This window comes from Heterocephalus glaber, unplaced genomic scaffold (genome assembly GCF_053883595.1).
Source record: "Heterocephalus glaber isolate CG9 unplaced genomic scaffold, H.glaber_assembly_v1.0 deba00001561, whole genome shotgun sequence".
NCBI classification, from domain to species: Eukaryota; Metazoa; Chordata; class Mammalia; order Rodentia; family Bathyergidae; genus Heterocephalus; species Heterocephalus glaber.
The window spans coordinates 1787999-1813071 of NW_028258349.1; the positions used below are offsets into that span (position 1 = coordinate 1787999).

At 47.1% G+C, this 25073-nt stretch overlaps 1 protein-coding gene and 1 pseudogene across 1 annotated transcript in view; one reads left to right on the forward strand and one right to left on the reverse strand.

The window, feature by feature from the left end:
* Window positions 1–3993: 3993 nt before the first annotated feature.
* Window positions 3994–6135, reverse strand: LOC101707559 (putative G protein-coupled receptor 160; annotated as a pseudogene).
* A 5153-nt stretch (window positions 6136–11288) lies between these two features.
* The window catches only part of Olfml2b (olfactomedin like 2B), a 37621-nt gene continuing 23836 nt past the window's right edge, over window positions 11289–25073 (forward strand). Inside the window, exons 1-3 of the mRNA XM_004865157.3 lie at window positions 11289–11829; window positions 14164–14427; window positions 16522–16629. Coding sequence (XP_004865214.2) covers window positions 11656–11829; window positions 14164–14427; window positions 16522–16629 — 546 coding nt within the window. The 5' untranslated portion in view covers window positions 11289–11655. The remainder of the gene's footprint in view (window positions 11830–14163; window positions 14428–16521; window positions 16630–25073) is intronic.

Here is a 25073-nt window from a genome sequence, read left to right on the forward strand (position 1 = left end):
CCATATCCAGAGACTCACCCAGTCCTACCAAGTCTGCCTCTTTGGTGTGTCTGGTACCCACCCCTTTCTCTTCACCTCCAAAACCTTCCCATCTCATGCCTGGATTTCTGTAACAATCCTCAAAACATAACTCTGTTTTGCCTCCGGTCACAGCTGAGGCCTCAATGGTCCCATGATGCTGTGGCACTCAAAGGGCAAGAGTACATCAGCTGAACACATCCTGGTTCTTTGAGAACCAAGTAGTAATAGAGAGAGAGAGAGAGAGAGAGAGAGAGAGAGAGAGGTTTCACGTGGGGAGGGACAAATTTCTATCACCTAAACTCTGTCCCACCTACTCTTATAAGAATGTTTTGCTCGTCTCACCATTCTCATCCACATAAGATCCTCCCCGACCTAAGATCCTCTTCAACATAGGCTCACTGCTGCCCTCTGAATCACCTGATACTCCCTCCAGTTATTGTATGAAATCAATAAATAGTGGCTAGCTCTGAGAGTCTGTCTTTGCCCACTCTGAAGCACCGACCTCCTGGCCCACCATGTACTGTGAAATTATGCAAGTTTCTATTGTCTTTCTTTCTTTAGCCCTCGATAACCCCCTTTCTAGGCAGTCAGAGGATTGATCACCCTCTAATAATCAACCACAGGATTCTGGCTTGGGCACTGCCATCCCAGGAGGCCAGGTGATTTGCAAATAGAAAAGAGTGGTCATTGCTTGGCCTTTCTTTGTGCTGCCCTTGCATCACCACCTGAGAGGTGCAGCTAATTTGCAAATCTGTCTATGTATCCTTCTGTCCCCAGTCCTTCCTTGGTGGCTTCTCATCACCCCCAAGACACAGTCCCAGCTTCCTGGCATCAACTTCTGCTTGCCATTTTCATTTCCCATCACTCTTTACTTGCCAGGTACACTCCAGTCCAGTCTCTGCCTACATCACAATGTCCGTATCTTGCAACCTAAGTCACCCCCCTGGAAGGTACTGGAAGGCCCTTCTCTCCCTGCTGCCCACCTGGCTCAGACATCGCTGTCTTCCACCTGGCCAGCTCTAGCTCCTCTGTAAGGCTCTGCTTAGGCACTCTTTCCTCTCAGAAGATCCCTGTGACACTAGCACACTGCCTTCCTCTCCAGAGAGCTTGGGCCTCAGATCAGTGCCCCCAAGTTCTCCAGTACTTGTCTGTTTCCGTGTCTTTCTCAGGAGATTGTGAGGTCTTTAGATTAGTTATTATCTTGAGTTTATAGTTGCAAAGTAATGTCATATGCATTCATGTCTCTAGTGTCTAACTCAGTACCTAGATACTACCTGCTCATTAATAAATGAATGATTCATGAATGTGAATAGGCCTTGATGGCCAGTGTTTCTTAGGCCCCTTCAATGCAAACAGTATTTTCAAATTCTAGTTATACATTACCTAGATAACCAGATCATATAAATAGCTACTAGGTGCCAGTTAATATGTGAGAGTCTTTATATATCATAATTAATCTTCACAATAACTTCTGAGGTAGGTACCACTATAATTCCCACTTTATACAGGAGGATACTAAGACTCAGAGGAAGTAAGCCCCTTGCCTGAGTTAATGCAGCTCACCTGTAGTGGAATCGGCGGGGAGGGGGGATCCAAACACAGGCCATCTGACACCAGAGTCCATTCTGGTAACCTTGATGTGATATCACTTCCTTTTAAAAAATAAAAATGGGTTACGTTGTTATCGTTCTCGTTTTTCTGTTTTGTTTTGGTTTGTTTTGTTTTGCAGAGCTAGGAATTGAACCCAGAGCCTTTGCAACTAAGCTACATCCCAGACCTTTATTTCATTTTTTATTTTGAAACAGGGTCTTTCTAAGTCACTAAATTGCCCAGACTGGGCTGGAAATTGCAACATTCCTGCCTCAGCCTCCAAGAGTGCTGGCGTTACAGGGATGTACCACCACACCTGGCTGATAGTACCTTCTTGTTCCAGAAAGGACTGTAGTCTTGATCGCCTCTCCTGCTTTTCTCTCTTTTCTCTTTCCCTAGATAGCAAGGTGAATCTCCTCTGCCCCACCCTAGAGCACCAATCCTCATGGAAGCCAGTGCTTCCCGAACTACGCCAGCTGCCACACCTGCCTCTCGAGTGCTGGTGGAGAAGTCAGCACAGGGCCAACCTGCACAGCATGCAGGCTTCCATAGCCCTGTCCCAGACCCACTGTGAGGACACCTGAGCAGAGATGCTTCAGAGGCTGAGCCCCACAAGAGCAAAAGCAAAGCGGAAGCTGGCTCTCACTTCTCTCCCTGAAATCAGCGCCACACAGACTGTGAGAAGGCATTTGGACAAAGCTCGCTTCACATCCACTGAGGAGGGAAGGGCGGGAGAAAGCTGGAAATAATACATCTCTGGACATATTGAGCCGTCTCAAGGGAGAGGCTGGAACAATGACCTTTTGTAGAACACACCAAAAATGTGAGAAAATAATAAACAAGCATATACTTTGACTCAGAATGCAGATAACTAAATATCATGTCTTTATTGGACATATAATACGTGTTTGATAAGCATGTGCTGATTTTACTTTAATTGGTCTAAACCTAACTCCTCCAAAAGTCACTATCTCCATAGTAACTGATTCCAATGACATCAAAGTAGATGAAATATCAAAGAATTCAGAAGAATGATTATAAAAATGATCAACAAACTAAAAGAGGATAAAAATAAACATCAGAATGAAACAAGGAAGGTAATGCAAGATATGAAAGAATACTTTGATACAAATTAGAGATTCTGAAATTATAAAAGACAAAAGTCTTGGCAAAGTGCAATAAGTCAAATAGAAACTAGTGGAAAGCCTCACCTGCAGGTTTGATCAAGCAGAAGACAGAATTTTAGGACATGAAGATAAAATTGTGAATTACTACAATTAAATAGCAATAAAGAAAAACATGATAAATTGTGAAAAAACACGTGAGACCCCTGGGATGCTATTAAAAACACAAATTGAAGAGTCTTTGGAATGTAAAGGAGGCTGTAAATTTAGACTACAGGCATAGAAAATCTATTCAGTGAAATGATAGCAGACATTTTCCCAAATCTTGAAAAAGATGGAGGTGGCGTTTCCTCAAAAACTAAAAATGTTTGACCCAGCTGTACCATTCCTCACCATGTTCCTGTGAAAGTCAGCACACCTATGTTTACTGCAGCACAGTTCACAATAGCTAAGCTAGGGAACAGCCCACACGCCCACTAACAGATGAATGGATAAGGAAAACGTGGTATACATACACGATGGAATATTATTCAGCTCTAAATAGAACAGAACCGTGTTATTTGCAGGAAAATGGATGGAACTGGAGACCATGACATTAAGTGAAATAAGCCAGAATCAGAAAGTCAAATATCATCTTTTGTCTCATATGAGGAATCCAGGAGAGGCAGAGGGAGAGGGAGAGGGAGAGAGATGGAGGGAGAGAAAAGAGGAGGGAAGGAGGGAGGGAGGGAGAGGCTGAAAGTAGAAGAAAAATTCGATCAGAGGAGGTGGGAGGAAAAAGGGAGCTGGGTAATGGGGAGGTCGATCAAAGTATATTATCTACATGTACAAGTGGAGGCCGGGGATTTAGCTCAGTGGTTCCGCTGCCTGCCTCAAAAGTACAAGGACCTGAGTTCGATCCCCAGTACCAAAAAAAGGAAAATACATGTACAAGTAAGTATGCCAAAATGAAACCCACTAGTCTGTATAACTAATATATTCAATAATGAAAAATACATATTAAAAGCCAGGTGTGGTGGCACATGTTTGTAATCCCAGCACATGAGAAGCTAAGGCAGGAGGATTGAGAGGCTGAGACCAGTCTGGGCTACATGGTGAGTTCAAAGCCAGCCTGACTTTTTCCTTCTTTTTTTTTTTTTTTACTTTTGTATTAATAACAAATTTATTTATACAGTAGTCCTGAATAGGCATAAGAACTTCTTGTTTTTAAAAGAAAACATTTAATAAACGATATCATAAGCCCAAAAGTATGCTGGAAAAGTATAAACGGTTACAGGGGAAAAAGAGCTTCAATTTTTAATGCCACTTTTTGGTATGTCCTGAGTCACCATTCTTTCCTGTTTCTAAGATCATGATTTTATTGTAATTGGTTTAGTTTTAAGATGGTAACATATTAACAAATTATTTTTGATATAGGCTTTTCAATCTGTCCAAAATTATGCATTGTAAGTGGAATGAAGCAGCATTTCCAGTTGACAAATGGATCTATGGGTAATGAGGTATTTCTTAAATAAAGCTTGTGACAATTAAACCAACAAATGGTGGCAATGAGAAAACTATTGACAAAGGACAACCAGGGAATGTTCAACTCAATACATGCAGGAATCTGTACTTTAAGTAAAAGAATGAATACCTGAAGCAGTACAAATGGTAACCAGGTACCAAGAAAACAGACAATGAGCTTGGGCAAGAGTATTCTTTTAGAGTTTACAATGTAACTAGGGAGGGATGAAGAAGGAAAATACAAGATACACTCATTCAAATAGGAAGTTATTCGAATAGCCTGTGCCAAGGTAGTAACTTCTGACCAAGAGGTTATAAAAGCCATAAATAAAATTATCGTCATGGAAAGTGACAGGCAGTAACTCTGAATGATGACATAGACAGGACATTGGTAAGAAATATTCTGTGCCTTCAGGCTTTGGCAGATACCTGGTTTTCCCAAAACATAAGCAAGGACTGAAATCCAAATCAAAATTACTGCAAAGAAGTAAAACGCCTTCTGACATTTAGATGATAGCTTGGTGAGTTTAGAGAAATTCAGGCAATAATCTATACAAGATACTAAGAAGACTGGATAATGCAAAAAGCCATAAGTAAAGGAAATAATTTGCGCAAAGAGACAGATATGGTATTTAGTAAATCTAATACCTAAAAGTACAAAATCCCTGAACTAGGATATAATGGAAATGCTTACCAAAAATAAAAAGTCAACAAATGCTAAAGAAACACAAAAACATTCCATAAAATTTTGATAGCTGTTTTTTCTTCTCATTCCTAGTGTGAGGATATTTAGTAATATTTTCCCAAGTACGATCAAGAACAACAGAAAAGTAGCATCTAGAGGCTGGTTCATTTGATGTAACTGGTTCTGAAAAGAGCATCTGTCTGAAGAAAAAGATGTCATATTTTTAAATTTCAAGAAGACCTGCTGGAAAATACATGATAAAACACTGCTTCACTTTATTTTCCGTTCACTTACTATAGTTTAACTTGACCTTATCTGAAAAAGTTCCATCACAGGTTCGTGGTACAAGGACACAGAAGCATAGCTGCCAATCTGACGACTGCCAAGTGGTATGTTGCTTGGAGGAGGCCTAGATGAAATGACCAGATGAGTCTCTCCAGAGTCTTCCTAACCTATGATCCTATTTTATTTTGATTTTGCTGCCTTTAATTATATCACTGTTGGTTCCTTGCATTTCATTTTGCTATGCCAAAATGCTATGTAAGCTATTCTTTGCTGGTGTGGGTTACCTCTGGAAGTTGAGTTGCTGGCGCTCCTCGTGGGGCTCCGGGCCGCACCTTCCTCCGGAGTCCGCCAGCAGAAACCACCGGCCGGAGCTCGCGCCCCGCGTCCTGCGCAGGGACCCTCCAGCCTGACTTTTATAATAAGATGCTGTCTCAAAAGACAAACAAACAAAACAAGTAGATAAGATGAAGAAGAGGAAGAGGAGGAGAAAGGCACAGGCAGAGTCCACTTGTCTAATTTGATTATCAGAAAAAAACACTTATATTTTATTATGTAAAATTTGTTTGAATAAAAAATCAGTTACTATGGTTGGCAAGTACAGAAATGAAAACGTCCTTAAAAGCTGGGGAAATTCAGAGAAGAAAAATTGTTTTCATTTACTCACACATCTTGAGGGAAAACTGCTGTCTTGTACCCCTTCCCAGAGCCACACCTTCGTAGTCTGCATGACCCGGGCGCCGCAGGCAGAAGTCCTGTCTTCATCCCTGTGTGTTGGGCAGGTGACAGAGCGCCAGGATCATCACATGTGCTCTGGGTTAAACTGAATTAGAAGAGAGAGAGAATGTGAAATGGCAAAAGCAGAGTAAGAAGCTGAGAAAACAGCAAAGTGGAGTGAATGGGGCAAGAGAGGCCTCATTTTCAGCTGAGTATCCATCACCCCTTGCCAGCGCTTTATGGCAGTTCCCTGGCAGGGCTCCCACCCTCCAGCCGGCCAGGGGAGGAGATGGCAGAATGATATTGCTCTCGGGACTTCGCCCTGCTCTTTGATTCCACTGCTTTGGGCAGGTGCATTTTCTAAATTACAGCCTGAGGTGGCAGGTCATCTCTACCCACCCCTGTGCCACCTTGCAAACAGCGCCTTGGTTGGTGACAGACAGACATTCAGAGCAAAACCAGGAGGCTCCTGGGGGAACTGGAAAACAGATGCTGTTGCCAGGAGCAAACTTCACAGGCGGGAGATGGTGGATGTGGTAGTTGAGGGAACCCCAGCATCCCACAACCTGCTGGCTGATCAGAAGTGGTGAGGCTCCTGGGTCGAAGGTAGCCAAAGTGGCATACTTGTGGCTTTCTGAGAGCCTGATCTTAGGAGTGACTGAAAACTACAGTGAATGTTTAAATATTTAAAATGTATTACAGGGGCTGGGGATTTAGCTCAGTGGTTCTGGCGCCTGCCTCGAAAGCTCAAGGTCCGGAGTTCGATCCCTGGTACCAAAAAAGAAAAGTATTACAATAAAGGGCACATTGCCCTTGATCCACCTCAGAATACTCCCCCTTGCTTCAATACACTTATCCCATTATTCTTGCCACTTTCTGAAGCAGCTCTGGAAGTACTCTTTTGTGAGTCTACAGTTGCACTGTTGTGGTTGCCTCAATGTCCTGAATCAATTCAAGATGTTCACCTTTCATGGTCATTTTGACTTTGGAGAATAGTCAGAAGTCACATGGTGGCAGATCCAGTGAATAAGGTGGCTGAGGACACATCATCATGTTCTTAGGAGCCTGCCTTTCCATCTAATTTCATTCAGCAGAAGCATTCACTGTATTTTTGGTCACACCTCATAAAGACACAAAAGAGGCCTTCCAGAACTGCTTCAGAAACTGCCAAGCATGATGGCCCAAGTGTGTTTAAAATTGAGGGAAGTATTTTGAGGAGAATTAATGACAATATGTCTTTTACTGTAACAATGTTTTTAAAATGGGAACATTCATGTATATTCTTCTCTGAAACCATTTCCTCATTTGGAAGTGGAAATGATAGCAACTACTCAGAGTTTCAAGCATCAGGTGAGGCCTGGCCCATGGTAAGCAGCAATGCAGAGGACCTATTCTGCCTGGCATTGCGTTGGTGACACCGTGACTTTGTGTATTACCCAGGGGAGCAAGGCTTATTTCACACTAGTGCTCTGAGGATCAAGTGTGGGGCTATCTCTAGGCTCTTCGCAAAGGTTGCAGGGAGTTTATAGTACATCAACTTCGGTATTTTAAACCCAACTGAGTCCAACTCAGGATCAGGCTCTCCAGCTGACAGGTGGAAGGAATGCCACAGGCAGTGAGTGGGTCTTGGGTTCAGATGGATAAAAATAACAGTCTCCCAAGAAATGCTTTCAGACATAATGAAGACCTGAACTCTGAGCACCAACACCTCTGACTGCCCAGAACCCTAAATGGGGCTGAGGTGTAGCTCAGTGACAGAGCATGTGCTTGGCAAGCACGAGGTTCTGGGTTCAACCTCCTGCCCTGGAAAAAAAAGAACCTGGAGAGATTTTTCCTACAATGGGTTAAGGGCTGTAGAATCTGGGCCTATCCAAATTAATATGGTTTTTAAAAAATTAATGATTTGAATTAAGACAGGAACTATGCTTATTGGAGTTGGAAATTAACCAAAACTGGGGGGCAAAACAGAAAAGCAAGACTTCAACAGGATGAAAACATGGGCAAAACCATTGTGCTATTCAGGAGGTAAAAATGTAAAAATCTGTACTTGTGTTAAATAAAGAACACAGCTGGAAAGCACAGGATAGAGGAAACCAGCATAACATTTATACATATAAAAAAGAAAACTACATTTTAAAAAAATAAATCAATGTGAATCACTGGTGCAACATGGCTGCCAAAATAGCTCAGGCAATCTTGGGCTGCATTAATAAAAGAACAGTGCCCAGAAAAAGAGAAGGAATGGTTTCAATGTGCTCTAACATTTATTCCAACTGGAGGCTTTTTGGAGAGAAAATAACCATAATAATGGAGGGTCTGGAAGGTCATGCAGTCTGAGAAACAAGTGAATAAAATGGAGACAGAAGATGAAAAGAGTAGATATAGTTAGTTTGAGAAATAGGAGATTTAGAAGGCACTTCCTTTCCATCTTTAAGTGAAAAAAAAGCTCTTCTTGTGGGAAAGGTGTTAGACAAATTCTGTGTAGGACCATTGGACTGAACACTGAAATGAGACTTTAAAAGTGTGCTTGTAAGCCAGGTGTGGCGGCACACACTTGAATCCCAGTGCTCAGGAGGCTGAGGCAGGAGGATTACTGAGTTCCAGGCCAGCCTGGGTTACATAGTGAGTTCAAGGCTAGCCTGAACTACATAACAAAACCTTGTCTCAAAAGAAAAAAAAGGTGGGCTTTAAAAGGGGATGATTTTTAGTTCAGTATGTAGAGGGGGCTCATAGTCACAGGATGGCTGGGGCAGCTCCAGGGACCACGACCTTTTATTAAAATAAGTGAGAGACAGGGCCGGGGATTTAGCTCAGTGGTTCCGGCACCTGCCTCACAAGCACAGTGTCCCAAGTTCGATCCCTGGTACCAAAAAAAAAAAAAAAAAAAGTAAGAGACAGATGATATCAAAAAACTCCAATCCCATTTCTATTATCAGGGAGCAAAATGTCTTTTCCAGAAACTCCCTGCAGATTTATTTTACAGAACTGAATTCTATGGCTACCCATAGCTACAAAGGGAAACTGGGAAATTGAATGTCTGGCAATGAGGCAGCTCAGACAAGCTTTAATCAGTTATAATTAGATCAAAAAGCCAAAACTAAGCATAATGGAGTGGAAAATAGAGTGGTCCTTGATAACATTACTAAACTGCTCAAGAGCCAACTTCCAGTCTTCTAAGAGGGGGAAAAAAATAAATGTGTGTTTGATTACGTCATTACCAGTAGGATTCTCTGGTGCCTGCAGGCAAATGAACCCTAATGGCCACGAGGACACTGTTTATGAAGGTGTTTGGGAATATGCCCAACTGGACTATTTGCAGTTCCCATTCACTGAACCAATATTCTTTTAATGTCCACTCTGTTCCAGGCACTGGTGAAACTAGGAGGATGTAAGGTGAGCAAAACCAGACAAATCCCTGTCCTCGTGGAGTATACAATTTAGTGGGAAGACAGGTACCAGGAAAACAACCCATGAAGGAACACAAACAGTGGATTCCCATCATGCGTGAAGAGGTGGTACCGGTTACCATGGGAGTATATCACAGGAACTGTCCCCGGAAGTGAAGTCTCGCGAGAAATGAGCACGTTATGAGATCTGAATATGCAAATTTAGACTGCGGTCTCTGCCCAGTTGCCCTCTGTCTCTTCGTTACATTTGGTTGACTTATCTGCCACCCTGTTGAAACCTCCTCACAGTCTCAGTCATTTTCAGTATCACTCTTCCATGAAATCTTGCTGACCTTTCAACTGGGAGTGACCTATTCCTTCTATTTTAAGCCCCACTAGATTTTACCTTCAGTCTGAGCATTTGTTTCAATCAGGTTCCCTTCTGCCCTCCTTCTGGGAGACACAGGTGATCTCATCTTCACTGCATGTGTCTAGCAACCTGATTTGTTGACTTTGCACTTAGCCATCGTTCCAGTCTATGCTTCTCCTGCCTCAACTTCTGGGGTAGCTGGGATTACAGGAGTGTGCAACCACACCTGCCTTCAGATTTATTTTAACCAAATTTTAAAACTACATCTTCTAAATGTTTACCCCATCGGAAAAGGTGGGGAAAAGGTTTGATAGTTTACATAGAAGGGGTGTATGTGTGTGGTACTTCCCACAAAGCCGGACACCCAGAACTTAGGATTCTTTTCTATAAACTGAGTTGTTGTTTTTTTAACCAACGAAAGGGGCCGGGGATTTAGCCCAGTGGTTCTGGCGCCTGCCTTGCAAGTGCAAGGTCCTGAGTTCCATCCCTGGTACCAAAAACCCCCCACAAAAACCTACTAAAGTGTATTAATAATGGTTATTATTGGGGCTGGGATGTAGCTCAGTGGTAGAGCACTTGCCTAGCATTCATGAGGTTCTGAGTTTGATACCCAGCATCTAACAACAACAATAATAATAATAATAATGGCAGCTATTATTATATTTCTGTCCACTGTCATCACACATATGGCTATTATTTAGGTTATTACAACCCTTATTCCCTAGCATAAGGGGCAAGGTGCTTGGATTTCTCAAGGATGTGAAGTACCTTTCACATCTTTGATGTGATCTGGCTCTGTTCAATATTTTAAGGGTGACAGCTGTCCTGGAACCCAAAATACTCTTTCTTAAATTCACACACTGTATATCTTCACAGTGAATTTATCAAAGGGCACTAATGAGAGGGAACATTTACATCTGCGCATTGTTTTTCTAGTAGACGCCCTCAGAGATCACCTGAGACCCGGAGGCTTGTCCAGACCCGAAGATAGCAAGAGGTGGTTCCCTTCGCAGTGGCTGGGCTCTTGGGCATAGCATTCTCCACGGCACAGTGTCAGTCTTGTCACAGCCCTTTTCACCGTGGACCCGACTCGGGCCACACTCCAGCAGAGAGTTCAGTAGTTCTCCTCTGGGTGGAGGTATTGCTAGGTTCTAAAGCTGTGGCGGGCAAGCAAATTCCCAACGGCGCTAAGTTCAAAGCTGCCATGGATTGCACCCGGAGTCGAGTCGGGGAAAGGGAACCCCGAAAAGAGCCAAGGTCCCTTTCTCCTGCCCAGGCGCACCAGCGGGCAGCGCCAGGCTGCTCGTTGACTCGGCCTTGGAGCAGCTGCCTCCCATCCCAGAGGAAACTCGCTCCTCTCGGCGGCAGTGGGCACAAGGGACCCCACTTGAGGGACCGGTCCTAGGGTGACTTCTCTGTCCTCATCACTACGTTCAGAGGAAAGGACGCCAGCGCCCTTGCAGGCGGATATCGCGCGAGGGGTGGGTGCGCCCCTGTACCCGAGCCCCGAGCTCCTGGTCCTCCTCCTCCGCGCCGTCACTGGCTGCACCGCGGCGGCCCCGGCACAATAGAGGCTCCGCCCTCGCTCCGCGCCAGCGCTCGGCGGCCCCAGTCCGGCGGCCTCCGCCTCAGCTGCCGCGCGCCCCGCGCCTCGCGCCAGGTCCCGTGCTCTCCCAGGCTCCCCGCCGTCCGCGCCGCGCCTCTGCCCGCGCGCCTGCCTCCCACCTGAGCCGCTTTGCGGTCACCTCCTCTTCCGTGCACCCAGCTCCCCATAGTCTTGGCTGCTGGGCTCTGGCAGGAGATGCCCAGGGTCTCCGGGGCGAGCCCTCCTGCCCCGCGCAGCCGCACCCAGCTTTAGAAGGCGCCGGAGCAGGCACTCTACGCTCCAGCCCAGACACCCTCCTGCCTCAGTCTGCGCTGAGACCGCGACCCGAGCCGTTCTCCGTGCGGGTTGAGGTCCCAGTGGTTGCGTCCCTCATGGCCAAGCCTCAGCCTCTAGTTCTCTGCTTCGCTCTGCTTGTGGCACAAGTTTGGGGGATCAGCACTCCCCCCACAGGGACCACCGAGCTCCCAGAGGCGCAGACCGTGGCGCCCACGGAGGATGAGACTCTGCAGAATGAGGCGGACAACCAGGAGAACGTTCTATCTCAGGTAGGATAAGTCCCGAGCCCACCCACCTTTGCCCAGGGAGTGGCGGGGCCAGATTGGCCCTGGGTGAGGCAACTGAGGGCAGCACTTTCCCCCTCCGCTGCCAACGGGAAGAGCATTCGTTTTTCACTTATCAGAGTATTTTCTTAAAGGGCAAGACATGGGTCCTACTCTAAAAATCTCGAGGTCTTTCAAGGTTACGGAATCAGGGGAAGGGAAGGCTGCACAGGACTCTTTGAGAAGAAAGGAAATACTTGTTTGTTTTTTGGTTTACGGATTGTGGAAAGCATCTCTTGCCTGTGCAGCTGTTTGTCAGAGCTGGAATGTGAAATGGGAGGGCATAAACAGGGGAGACGCTTTATGGCCTAGGGCGAGACCTCCAGGCAGGAACACTGAGGGAAGATGTGGGATAAATGTAAGAAGGGAGGAACCCATGAGCCCCTGTGTGCTGGGAGGGGAGAGTGGAAATGCAGAGCCACACAGGTCTGGCAGACTCAGTTTGTCGCCTGCCCATTTATGAGTCAGAGTCATCCCTCAAAATGTGCTGGGGCCCGTGTAGACAAGGACCATACAGCTGAAGAGAACTGGAGGGGGGACAAAGCCAGATCTGGGACTGTTCATGCTCTCCAGACCCAATATGATGATGTGGAGGGAAGGCAGAGAAAGGATCCCTAGAATGTCACCTGCACCCCCACTGTGTCCTCAGCCTGGATCTTGTGTCCCTCCTGTGGGGAGAGCAGTGAGCTCTACTCTGGGATTTATCAAGCACTGGTCTCCTCACTCTTCCTTTAATGATTATGTTGATATATGCCTGTGGCCACCCACAACCTCACATTGACCCTAAATGGAAAAGACATAAAATCCCTCACACAGGGGCTCTGGAATACCATCAACAAAAGCTGTCCTGAAACCTGAGCCTCCTGAAAGGAAGAAACCTACCCGGGTTCTAAGAGCACAGTTGCTTAGGAATCTAGGCAGAGTTTCAGAAAGTAGACATCAGCCCAGAAAGACCTGCTGCTTAAGTCACCCTAAACTACACCTCTTTCTTCTACTGATCCTTTCTGTGTTTGACAACAGCCCTAATGCAAATATTATTATTAGAAGAAACTCAGCCTTTGCAAAGAAAACATTACATGCCTTCTTCCCCCCAGACAGCAACCCAAGAAACATTTCCATTCACACAACAAGCTCAGTGCCTGCCTGCTGGGATCATTAGTCAGATGGAGAGAACCCTTCTGCCTGACCAGGAAGGGAGTCCTGGCTTTGGGGACTTAGGTTGTGAGGGGAGCTTTTCCCCAGTAAGTGCTAGGTGAGGGGGGTCAGAGCCAGCCCTGGCTGGCATTTCCCCCTGCATGCAGGAGCAGGTGCCCAGGAGGAAATGTTTAGCACTGTAGAAGCAGCAGGCATGGGCAGTTTTCTGTCCTGGGTCTGGCCAGAGATTTGTGTTCAGATGCTGCACTAGGAGCCAAAGGCAGGATAGACCTTACTCCTTTCTGAACTTGTCTCCCTTTTTCCAACCCCTTTTCTCCAAATCTAACCCATCCTTCAAGCCTCAGTGCAAATAACACTTCCTCCTACATTTCCCAGGCTCCTAGTTGGAGCCCCTACACTGCCCTTTCTCCCTGCTCTTCAGGGGCACTTCCCACCCTCTGGTCCATGTGACTATTGTTCACCTGTCTCTTGTACTCGTACTCGGGCTCCTGAGGGCAGGCTGTCTGCGTAGCTGCCAGTACCTCTCTCTGCACCTCCCATAGTCCTGACAAGGCCCTCAGTAAGTGTCCAGTGAATGCAGGAAGAGCGAAGCCAGTAGTCCTTAACTTTGAACATCACCTTTCCAGTCCCCCCTGCTACTCCTTCTCTTTTTCCTTTATATTGTGTGTGTGTGTTGTTGTTGCTGTTATTGTTGTTGTTGTTTTTCTGGTACCAGGGATAGAACTCAGGACCTTTCGCTTGCGAGGCAGGCACACCACCACTGAGCTAAATCCCCAGCCCCTCTCTTTTTCCTTTATAAATCTAAGCCTGGATTCTAGCTGAAGGCAAGGGCTATTGAGAGTATGATGGGACTTATCTGTTTTTTTCCTTTAAGTGAGGAAAGACTAAGGTCCCTTGAGAAATATACTGCTTTCCAAGACAAACTGAGAGCACTGAACTCTTTCTTCAAGGAAATGCCCAAGTCAGCAAATTGCATGGCAAAATGTTCACTCCTTCCTGGTTCAGAGTTGTCTGAGTTCTCCAGCTAGTGCAGGACCTTTGACCAAGTAAATAAATGGCCTCCTTCCAGAGTGTGATGGATACCCGTGTTTGCACACCTCCAGCTCATTCTCTGTGTGTGTCTAGCTGCTGGGAGACTACGACAAGGTCAAGGCCGTGTCTGAGGGCTCCGACTGCCAATGCAAGTGTGTGGTGAGACCTCTGGGCCGAGATGCCTGCCAGAGGATCAACGAAGGCACCTCCAGGAAGGAAGACTTCTATACTGTGGAAACCATCACATCTGGCTCATCTTGCAAGTGTGCCTGCGTCGCTCCCCCATCTGCCCTCAATCCTTGTGAGGGTGACTTCAGGCTGCAAAAGCTTCGGGAGGCAGATAGCCGAGACCTGAAGGTAGGGACTGGTGCGAGGCAGTGCTGTGGATGAGGGCCCTTTGGGGACCCACAGGGGCATGGGGCCATTGCTGGAGATGGCATTGCCTTTGAAGGAGGTCAGGCCTGTTCCCTGGAGTCTTGGGTGCAGACCTGAGGCTGATGTTCTGACAAACCAGTCATTTACAGCTGAGGAGTCCAAGGGAGATGTAAGAGCAAAGTGTGCCTGGGCCTCCTTATGGAGCCAGGGAGGCCAGGCCAGGAGCAGCTGCTAGGCTTGGCTGGCCAAAAGAACACAGTGTTCTCCAGGAAAATTGTTGTCACAATTTACCGATAGACAAGCATGTACATTGAAGAGATGAGAGACACAGAGAGGTGAGATCCTCTCAGTTCTCAGCATCACTGTCAGAGTGACCAGGGGAAGGGAGGCCTGGGGCCTACCCTGCCCCTGTCATCCAGCTGATCCTGCGATCGTGCCCTAGAGGGTAGCGATGCTTGGGTCCTACCCAGACAGTCCCACGAACTGCTGAGGGCTTCATCTGACCCCACGTGCCTCTCCACTTGCAGTGTGGGGTGGTAAAATTTTAAGAGTCAGTTTTGGAGTCGGTTTTGGAGTCAGACTTGGGTTCAAAACACTGCTGCATGATCCTACTTGGGTTGTTTCACTAGTCTGACCTCAACCTCCTTGAATAAAATTTGGGAATAATATCTGCTTGAGGGGCTGAGAATAAGTGAGGTGACAGCTATTGAGTACTTGGCACAACGCCTAAACAAATGAATGAATGGCCGTGTGATGGTGCCTGCTGTCCCTGGCCTCTTCTACTCCCTCAGTGATGGGTAGTCACTGGTGTCCCTAAGCAGAGGAGTGTTTATCAGTACAAGGGTGTCCCCAGAAGTGGCCATATTGCTCAGAGCTGCCATGAAACTACTTTCTGAAACAAGTGCCACGGTCACTCAATTCTGGGATTGGACTGAGGGTGGGAAGGACTTGTAGGGCAACATCAGGCAAAATTTCACTTAGGAATCAGAAAACCATCACAGTACGTGCTGACCAGCTATGGCTCTTTCCCCTGAGCCAGCGTCTTCCTCTGGTGTAGGAGAAGGAGGTCTTCTATTTCCAAGTGGAATTCCTCATCATGAAGCAAGGCTAGGAGATGAGTGGGAAATAGAGATTGCAAAAGTCTGACCCAGCAAACCCTCCTGGGGGCTGGTACTTAGCAGAGAGGCTTCAGTTAAATATCTGCTGGGCCAGGGGATTTAGCTCAGTGGTGCCGCCGCTTGCCTCACAAGCGCAAGGTCCCAAGTTTGATCCCCCATACCATAAAAAAATAAAAATAAAAAATATCTGCCCCCTTTTGCCTGCACTCTGGGCACCCTAGATGCTGCTAGAGCCTTGGCCACCTTCACCCCACTGGGCCTATGCTGGTGGGGGGTTTGAAAAAAACTGAATTTAGCCCTTTTTTGGGACAGCATCATGCTATGTTGCCTTGGTCCTAAACTCCTGGTGTCTCAGCCTCCCCTGTAGCTGAGATTACATTTGCATTTTAGCTTTTTCTACTAAGGGAAAACCTGTTGGTAGCTTCCAGGGCCCTTAGTAGGTGATAAAGTTGAGGGTTTCAGCAGCACATCCTCAAGGCATTAATGTTTGTAGCCATTTTGCTGAGTACTGACAGATTACTTGTTATGACCATGTGCTCAACAATGTACCTGGAGAAGACAAAGGTGAAGAGGCTTTGAAGGAGCTCACAGGCTAGTAGGAAAGGTGGGTGTGTAGGTAACTGGCACATTCCATAAAAGAGACATAAACAGTTTGTGACCCTGAGTACACCTTGTGTTTACTTGTTCTTGTAGGATACTCCAGTTTTCTAACCCATTCAAATCCACGTGTGTGTGTGTGTGTGTGTGTGTGTGTGTGTGTGTATGCATACAGAAGGCATGATACACATATACTATCTTGTCTAGGTCCCCATGTACACACATGTGTTTCTGAGGGCCGCCTCTGAATTCCTGGCTACTGGTTTCCTAATTGAGACTCCAACCTGGAGACCTGAAAGGAAACTGTTTGCCCATGGTCTGTCTGCCCCAGCCTAGATTAACCCCTACCCTTGTCTCCTAGCTCTCCACGGTCATAGACATGCTGGAAGGTGCTTTCTATGGGCTGGATCTCCTGAAGCTGCATTCGGTCACCACCAAACTGGTGGGGCGAGTGGATAAACTGGAGGAGGTAAGGAAGATTTTGGTTTCTCTGTTTTTCTCTTGATCAAGGCAAAAAGTTTATCAAACTTCCTAAAATATTCTTTGGAAAGTATGTGTTCAAACTAGACTTAACCCATTCTAATCTTTGGAAAGAAAAAATGAACATAAAACATTCACCCAAATTGTGCCAAATTGGTGATGGTTTAGTGAAATAAGACTGTAAATATTTTTATCAATCTATAAGAACCATATAACCAATGTATTTCTATTTTCATCTTGGCTTCCAGGGATCTCAAAGCTAGATGAAATGTAAAAGTACAGTAAGTGTTCCAGATCTAAGGTGGCATCATCTCCCTCCTGGGAATATGGTTGCTAATTTTTTTGTGTGTGTTCTGTTCTGTTTTGTTTTTTAAAGTGTTCAACCACATGCCTTTCTCTTTTTCTGTGTGTGTGTGTGTGTGTGTGTGTCTTATCCATTTTAGAGAAAGGAGACATAAAAGTGACTTCTAATAAATAATGTTCCTTCCTAGACATTCAGGTTGTGCACACCCAGAACAAATGGACCAGTGGTATAATTTTCATAGAAAAGTCACTTTACTCGGTCTGGTTTCAGAAAGCCATGGTTTTTATCTAGTGGTGTGTGGTGTGATGGGAGGAGTTAGGGTTATAGAATTATAATAACTGGCATTGTTTTGTTGCTGCAATGCTTTAACATGTAAACAAGAAATAATTTACTTATCAGAAAAGTAATGATCACCATTCAACCCCATTGGTAAGAAACTTACGGCGTTGTCTTATTAACTGGCATCTAGTTTTGGGATGGATACTTAAAATAATCACCCAATGGGCTGCTGCTTCAAACAGAAATCTGTTTCTTTAATTTTAATTAATGAATTAATTTCTGGTACTGAAGATTAAACCCAGGGCCTCACACATGCTAGGCCAGCACTCTACCACTCAGCTATAGCCTCAGCCCTATTTCTTTAATTTTTAGAGCATTACTGTAGGTGGTAAATTTAATGTAGTAGAATAGTTGTAAACATATCAATATTTCTTGTTTAAAAAAAATTGACCCTTCTGAGGGTGTATCCTGGAGGAGCTGAGGTTGCCCAGTGGGTGATGAAGGGTGTAAGATGTGACAAAAGGAAGGGCCTCTAGTGTGTGGCAGAAGGAAGGCCAGCCTAGGAGTCAGCACGCAGTGAGTCCGCTCTGTCTGCTCCTACCAAGCAGCCAGGTCTTACTTTGGCCATCTGTCAGGTGGGAACAGGACCCCACCTTGTATGATTGCTGAGAGAATAGAAGGTGCACTCATCATTATGCAAATACTTTGAAATGATTCAACATGGCACTTGGGTTATGACCAAGACATTCCTACCATGCCCTGCCAAGAGCTGGGATGAAAATGATGAAACATTGTAGCTACAGGGATTGGTTTGGGCATCCTTCTTCTGCTCCTGAAAATGCTACCCCAAAGTGGACCTCAGCTCCTCTGCCCACCCTTTCAGTGCCCAGTCCTGATGAGGGGTCCAGGCTATGGAGCCTGAGCTTTATGGACAGGTCCAGGTGGCCAAGAGGACCACACCATCCCTCACCCTCTCCCCTTGCTCCCCAGAGAGATTCCCTAGGAGAACTGGGTGTCTTGACTCCTCCTTCCCCAGTGTTGGCACCTAGAGGGATAGTTGGGAATGGTCAACGCCATCCAAATCTCAGTGGACTTGCCCAGGCTTGGAACTCTTTCTCCTCTTTAAAACCATTTACTGGTTCTTTCACACAGGGTTGAAAGAATTAAACCAAATGTGCAGTACCCTTTTAAGAAAGTATCGCATTTGTATAGGAACAGGGGTGACAGTGGCTCTTCTGCTTTCACCTGACCTTGGCAGCTGCATGGGTTTGTTCTGCCTGGAGAACATAGCCTGGGAAAGAGCTGTTGGGGAGGAGCACAGTTCTCCAGAGGCCAGGGTCCTGTGCCCCGTTTCAGAGGAAGCCAGTGGGCCAGACTCTGATCAAGGGCAGCAGCCCATTTGCAGCCTTGTATAGCAGCTGAGCCTCCCTGCTGGTGGAGAGAAGGAGTAGGCATGAGTCTGGCACAGTGCCACCAGGCCACAGGTCAGTATCTTCTGTGCAGGAGCACAGGAGCTGAGTTTTATCCAAAAAGATCTTTATTTTATCCATGAGACTATCTCTTTCTGTCCCTCTCTGTTTCTCTCTCCCTCCCTCCCAGGGATCCAACCCAGAGCCTTTGCCATAAGCTACATCCCCAGCACTTTTAATTTATTTTTTCTGAAATATGGTCTTGCTAAGTTGCCCAGGTTGGGCTTGAACTTGTAGTCCTCCTGCTTCAGCCTCTCAGAGTGCTGGGATTACAGGTGTGCACCACCCCTTTGCCCAGCCAAAACTGGGCATTCGTTTATAACAGTCTGTTGTATTTGTAGAGCATTTTTGCAGCTTTTAAAGCATTCCCTATATATTTAGCCCCTTTGTTCCTGTGAGCTGGGCAGGACATGAGACCTAAGGAAATTGATGTCTCACCTGCAGTCACAGAACAGCTGGAGCTGAGGCTTTTTCTGGTCCTTGGTCCAGAGCTCTTCCTAACGAACCTTAAATGTTTCTTCAAATCATTGTTATCTGCCTTGTAGATCAAGCATCAGATTTTCCCAATCAGACCTTAAAAACAATAAAAGGGCATTTCTGGACACAACTGTGGCTGTATCCCTTATGTCCCAGGAAATAGGGTTACAGGTGAGGTAGAGAGGTCCCATCAGTGGCAGACTGCCCCACACCATCCAGTCTAAGCCCACAGGGTGCTGTGGGGTGATGCCGGAGTCTTAGGGTGGGCCCAGCCGCAGGGCCATGGCAGGCAGTGCTGCAGGGTCTGGGACTGAGGCGTCTCTGGATTGTCTGCAGCTTGCACTAATGGAAGAGGCAGAAGGCTGGGGAAATGGAGAAAACACTTCTTCTCCTGCCTGGCTCCATAGGAGGAGTGGAAGTGAAACACTGCTCTGGGTCCTGGGATATTCTTGAATCCCACAGGGAGTTCTTTAGAGGTCAGACAAGACAAAGGGTATGAGCTTGGAGGGGCGCTTGGCCCAGGGTCAGGTCACTGCTTGGCAGCATTTGTGGGTGCACATGTATATACATCCACCTCAGGCACAGGAGGATGCAGGTATAGAAACTTCACTTGCAGATGAAAGAGGAAGGAGAGAGAACCTAAAACTGAACTGTTTAGAACCTCAGACTTGGGACCCTTGCCTGCTGGGATGATTTTGGTGAAGCTTTTGTTTTAAATTATTTTTTAAAAAACACATGCAGAGAAAAATGCATAAACAAGGAGTGTACAGCTTGACAAATTGTAAAGCTTATTACCTAGACGGTAACCACTGTCCAGCTCAAGAAATAGGTAAATATTAACCCCACCTGCCCTTCCCCATCCACACTCCCTCCAGGGAACCTCTCTATTGATGCAGGTTTCTTCATCTCTTTTACTTTTTTTACAATTTTATCATCTAAGGATGCATCCCTGATGTAATAGTTTCGCCTGTTTTTTAGTCTTTAATATATAGAATCCTATAGAATTGTGTGTGTGCACATGTGTCAGGCTTTTTTCACTCAACTTTGTTTTTGATATTTATCTCCATTGTTTTGTGTCTTGCACATCCATTTTTATTGCTGTGTATTATTTTATTTTACAAATGTACCACAGCTTATTTATCTATCTGCTGCTGCTGATTCATAGATTGTTTCCAGATCCTAACTCATAATGGGCCTCGAGGGCCCCTGTGTAGGAGCATCCGGAGCATGTACCCTGTGTGTCCCTGCCTGTGTTTCTCTGTGGTAAACAACTGATAATGGAACAAATGAGTCTTTAGTTATGCTTATCTTCAGTGTTAGGAGATGGAAAGTACAGCTTCACACTCCTCCCAGCAGAGGATAAAACTCCACACACATCCTCACAAACACATGACATTGTCCAGCCTTCTAATTTTTGCCAATTTGGAGGATATATCTCAGTAGGGCCATTTCACTGAGTTCCAAAATGTTAACCTCAAACATCTTTCCTATTCACCTGAACATGGTCTCAAGTCCATGATGCACCTATTTTAGAACTGGTCCCAGAAGGAAAAACACCCAAGCAGGGCAATAGTCCAAGAACCTTTGATGTGGTGACACAGGCTGACTCTGTCCCACCAGTGAAAAAGATGCAAGAAAAGGGGTGGGGGTCGCGATAGAGTTGAGGAGAGGGTGGACACAGAGCATGGGTGCAGGAGAGAGATGGGAATTAGATGTCACAAAAGAAAATGTGTAGCTTCCAAAGGCAAAGGTAAACCCTGTTCGTGACATATAACGGATGGCACTGATCCAACTCAAGAAAAGACTTTCATCTTGAGCTCCAAGTGCACCCAGAGACCCAAAGATTTGAGGCTGCCTAAGCCTAAAAATAGAATCTGAAGGCACCAGGACTTAAAGAATGGGGTGTAACACCTGGAACCACATACCTCTTCCAGGAGCAGATTTATTACCAAAGCAAAGAAAAAGACGAACAGAGGGACTGATCCTCTCGCAACAAGGCTCTGGTTGGATTAAATCATTCCCGTAAAAGTTGCAAATCTTTGTGAAGGACCCTCCAGCTTAGCTGCAGGACACCTGTAAATATTTATAAGCCTCGGATGTGCCTCTGTGTACACATGAGTCTGTATACGTGGCTACACATCTCATGTTCTTAAAATAGATGCAAACCTGCAAGCTTTTCATTGCTGAAGTCCTGCCCCTTCTGGTGTGTGTGACTCTTTTGCATCTACCTGTTGGACGTTACAGACCCTGTCTGTGAATGAGGGGGTACCAGGGAACAATGTGTGTTGGCTGACGCCTTTTCTCCTGATAACACTGACTCCAGGGAACATTTGGTCTGCGATGGGTTTTCCAGACCCAGAACTGGCCCACTTCCCAGACTGTGCTGGCACAAGCATGACTGAGGGCTTTTCCCCAGAACCTAAAGATTTGGTAGCTTTTGTGTTTCTGCCTTAGAAACCAAGATCAAAGAAGCAGTCCTAACCCCAGGGGATATATCTTTCCACCATTCGTAGGAGAATGTCATTTTCATCTGGGCAGGCCTGGCAGTAAGTTAGGGGAGCTGTCTCTTTCCAAGCCTCCCCTTTTCCCCTACCTTCCACTCGCATCAAGACACCCCAAGTCCTCACTCTCACTCCTAATCAAATCTGCTTCTGCAGAAGAGTGAATCATTTCACGCTCTCTATCCCAACTGCAGCCTTGGGGCTTATCTGCCTGCAGTGTCCTCTGAAATGGCAGAGGGTCAGAGATAATGTTTCTGTCAGCTTTACTGTTATTTAATTCAATTTACATCTTGGTATGAGTTCAAGCCAATGTACAATCTCTCCTGGGGTTATATATACTTCAGATCTAATTGCCAGTGTAGAATGAAGCTTTTCTTCTTGACTGAAGGTGTAAGAGCCAGTCTTCCACCTGCTGGCTGCAGAACAGCTGACAGCGGCCAGGATGGGAGGGACCGAGTGGCTGTTTAGAGAATGACATTGCCCTTAATACAGGAATTCATCGTCCAGGCCAGGAAATTCTTCCCTCTGTGCATTTGTCTGACTCTCCATCCCAGCTGGGACCTTAGCGGTCAACCCAGGTTCTTTGTTTTCCCAGTCTTACCCAGCACCTGCTGAGGAATGGGTGTTCAGCAGCTGTTGGGTTGGGTGAGGGATTTAATGTGGCAGGTGGTGGCGCCCTGACCCCAGGCAGCCTGCTCATCTCTACCAGCTGTGGTCGGAGGGATTGGGCTGCGGCAGGCCCGTTCCGCATCATCACACCACCTGCTGTTTCCAGCTGCTCTCTCCCTCCAGCTGTCTTTCCAGGGGCTTGGGGACAGCTGTCAGCTGGGGTGGCTCTCCCAGACCATCTGGTTGTATCTATGGGCCAGAGAGCTCGGAGGGAGCAAGATAAAGGATGGGAACATCTAGCCCTCCCACCACAGGCCCCGTCACCCCCACGAGGACCATGTGCCTCGGCCCTCAAGTGTCCATCTGCACCAGGCCCCAGGGCATGCTCAGCCATGTGCCAGAGGGACTTGACCCCATAGGGCCAGAGGCAGACTTCTCAGATGCAGAGATGTCCCTGGGGCATGACTTGGGGACAAAGTCTGGCCCGGCCTCCTCCTACAGGTACAGCTGCATAGCATGCCCACTTTGGGTTCTTTCCTTCCGCCCTGCCCCATCCACACCAGCCTCAGTTCTTTCCTTTCACACCTGCGTTCTGCAACCCCTGGGCTCTACCACACTCCAGCCTCACCTACACATCTCTAGCCTTCTCTCATGCCAGCCACCGAGCCCCATGCAGCCCTTTGTCCCTTCTCCACACCAGCCTGGGCGAGGCAGGCACCATCTTTCCTTTTCCGAAGGGCGGAGAGGGCTCATCACTTGCCGTACATGGTTGTGTTTCCAGGCTGTGACCGTGGTGTGGCTTTCACCCTTCATCTCCACAGCCAGCACCACCCCCAATTTCTACCCCTACCCTGGGTTCTGGTCAGAAAATAAGAGTGCCGGGAACTGGGAGAGCTCTGCACTGTGGTCATCCTTCCCTGCTCCTGGTGGTTTTGGTTTAAGCCATGACACGGTCTCACTGCAGCATTATACACCTGTCCAGGAACTGGATGTGGACAGCATATGACCATGGTCACCACACCCACGGGCCAGCTTGCCCTGGGCCCATTCCATCAGTCTGCATATCTGGTGGTGGTGGCCTCTGTGGTTTGTTAAAGCTGTTCCAAGTAAGACTTGGTGGCACACACCTGTGATCCCAGCATTCTGGGAGGCTGAGGCAGGAAGATCAAGCCCAATGTGGGCAACTTAGTGACTTATTAAGACCTTCTCTCAAAATAAAAAATTAAAAAGGGGCTGAGGATGTAGTTCATTGTGAAGGCCCTGGGTTCTCTCCCCAGTGCTGAAAAAAACAAAGGCCGTGTTGTGACAAAGTGTGCTGACCAGGGCACCTGTGTTGTTTGCCAGGTATTCCCACAGTGCCACTTAAAGCTCATTCTGGTTCTCCTTTCCCCAGGCCCTCTGGTAGCCGTGCGTCTGGATGTTGTCAGCACTGACACGTGTCCCCATCTGCCCAACCACATGGCCCTCTTGCACGTCACACTCATTGTGTGAACACTCAGTTCCTTGGCTCTGTCTCGCCCAAGGACTCAAGACACAGTTCCCACGCCTTGAGTTGTGCCCATCCTTCTGCCCAGCCCTCTGGCTGCCTGTGCCTCCTCTCTCCTCCCCGAGCTCCTCTTCACAGCACCAGGATCCTTGGCTGTGAGCATGCTTGTGTGTCTGCCACCAGATAGGCCCCTTTCCCACTCCTCCACCACTTTCTAGCCCTTCCCGCAGCCAAGTGCCACACACCAGAAATATGGTGGCGAGCCTGAAGTGTGAGGTCATGGCTTCGCCGCATCCCCAGCACCTCCCAAAAGGTGCCCACAAAAGGCCCTTGGTGTGCAGGAGGTAGAAGCCCAGGAGGAGCTGTGGGCCAGGGAAGGCCCGGGTAAAGGCTGCTGGGGGGGGGGTGGCCAAAGCGAGGCAGCTGCTGATGCTCCCCTGGGAACACCAGCTGGCCCAGCCCCGAAGGCCGATGGGGTGATGCCACCGCCAGCCTGGTGTTTGTTCAGGCAGCAGGCAGGCTTTGCTGCTCCCAGGAGGGGAATAAACCATCCTGCTCCTCTGGGTTCTCGGAGCCAGGCCCACTTCAAACCCTCTCTGTGGAAATTCAGAATAACAGCTCCTCACTGAAACCAGAAATGGACTTGGAGGTTGTAAATCAGTGGTGGGGGCCTCTGGGACCTGGGGAGCAGGAGGTGGGAGCCACCCCTTACCCCACAGGGACCCATGAGGGAGCCTCACTCCTGTTGAAGGTATTCAGGAACCAGGTGGGACCTTCTTTCCAGTCAACAAGATGCTTAGGCCAAGCCAGCCTGACCCCTACTCAGTGATCAGCACTTTTAGGAGGTCCGTCACTGGGCAGCCAGTGTGAACACACCCCAGCACCCTCCTCAGGGTAGCATCATGAATCTCACTGCGAACTTGGGTACGTGCATCTCTCAAGTCACCCTGACTTAGTTCCTTCACGGCACTTTTCACTAGGTGGTATTTTCCTGTTTGTTGCTGATTCCCTCTCATGGACAGTGATCTTCAGCAGGGCAGGACCTTGTCAGTCTTGCTCACGCTTCATCCCTCAGTGCCAGCCCTGAACACATTCATGCGATGACAAAACGACATGCTGTCTCTGGAACTGCTGGGCTTCATCATCTAAGGATGAGAGATGCACAGGAGGGCCATCCCTGGCATGGCTCGGAGGAGGAGCTCATGGATTACAGGAGTGCATGGACCCACCAAGGGACCAGGAACCTTTCCTCTCAGTCCCAGGAAGACCTGGTGCCTGCAAAATAGCCTGTCACACATTTTTGTCCCC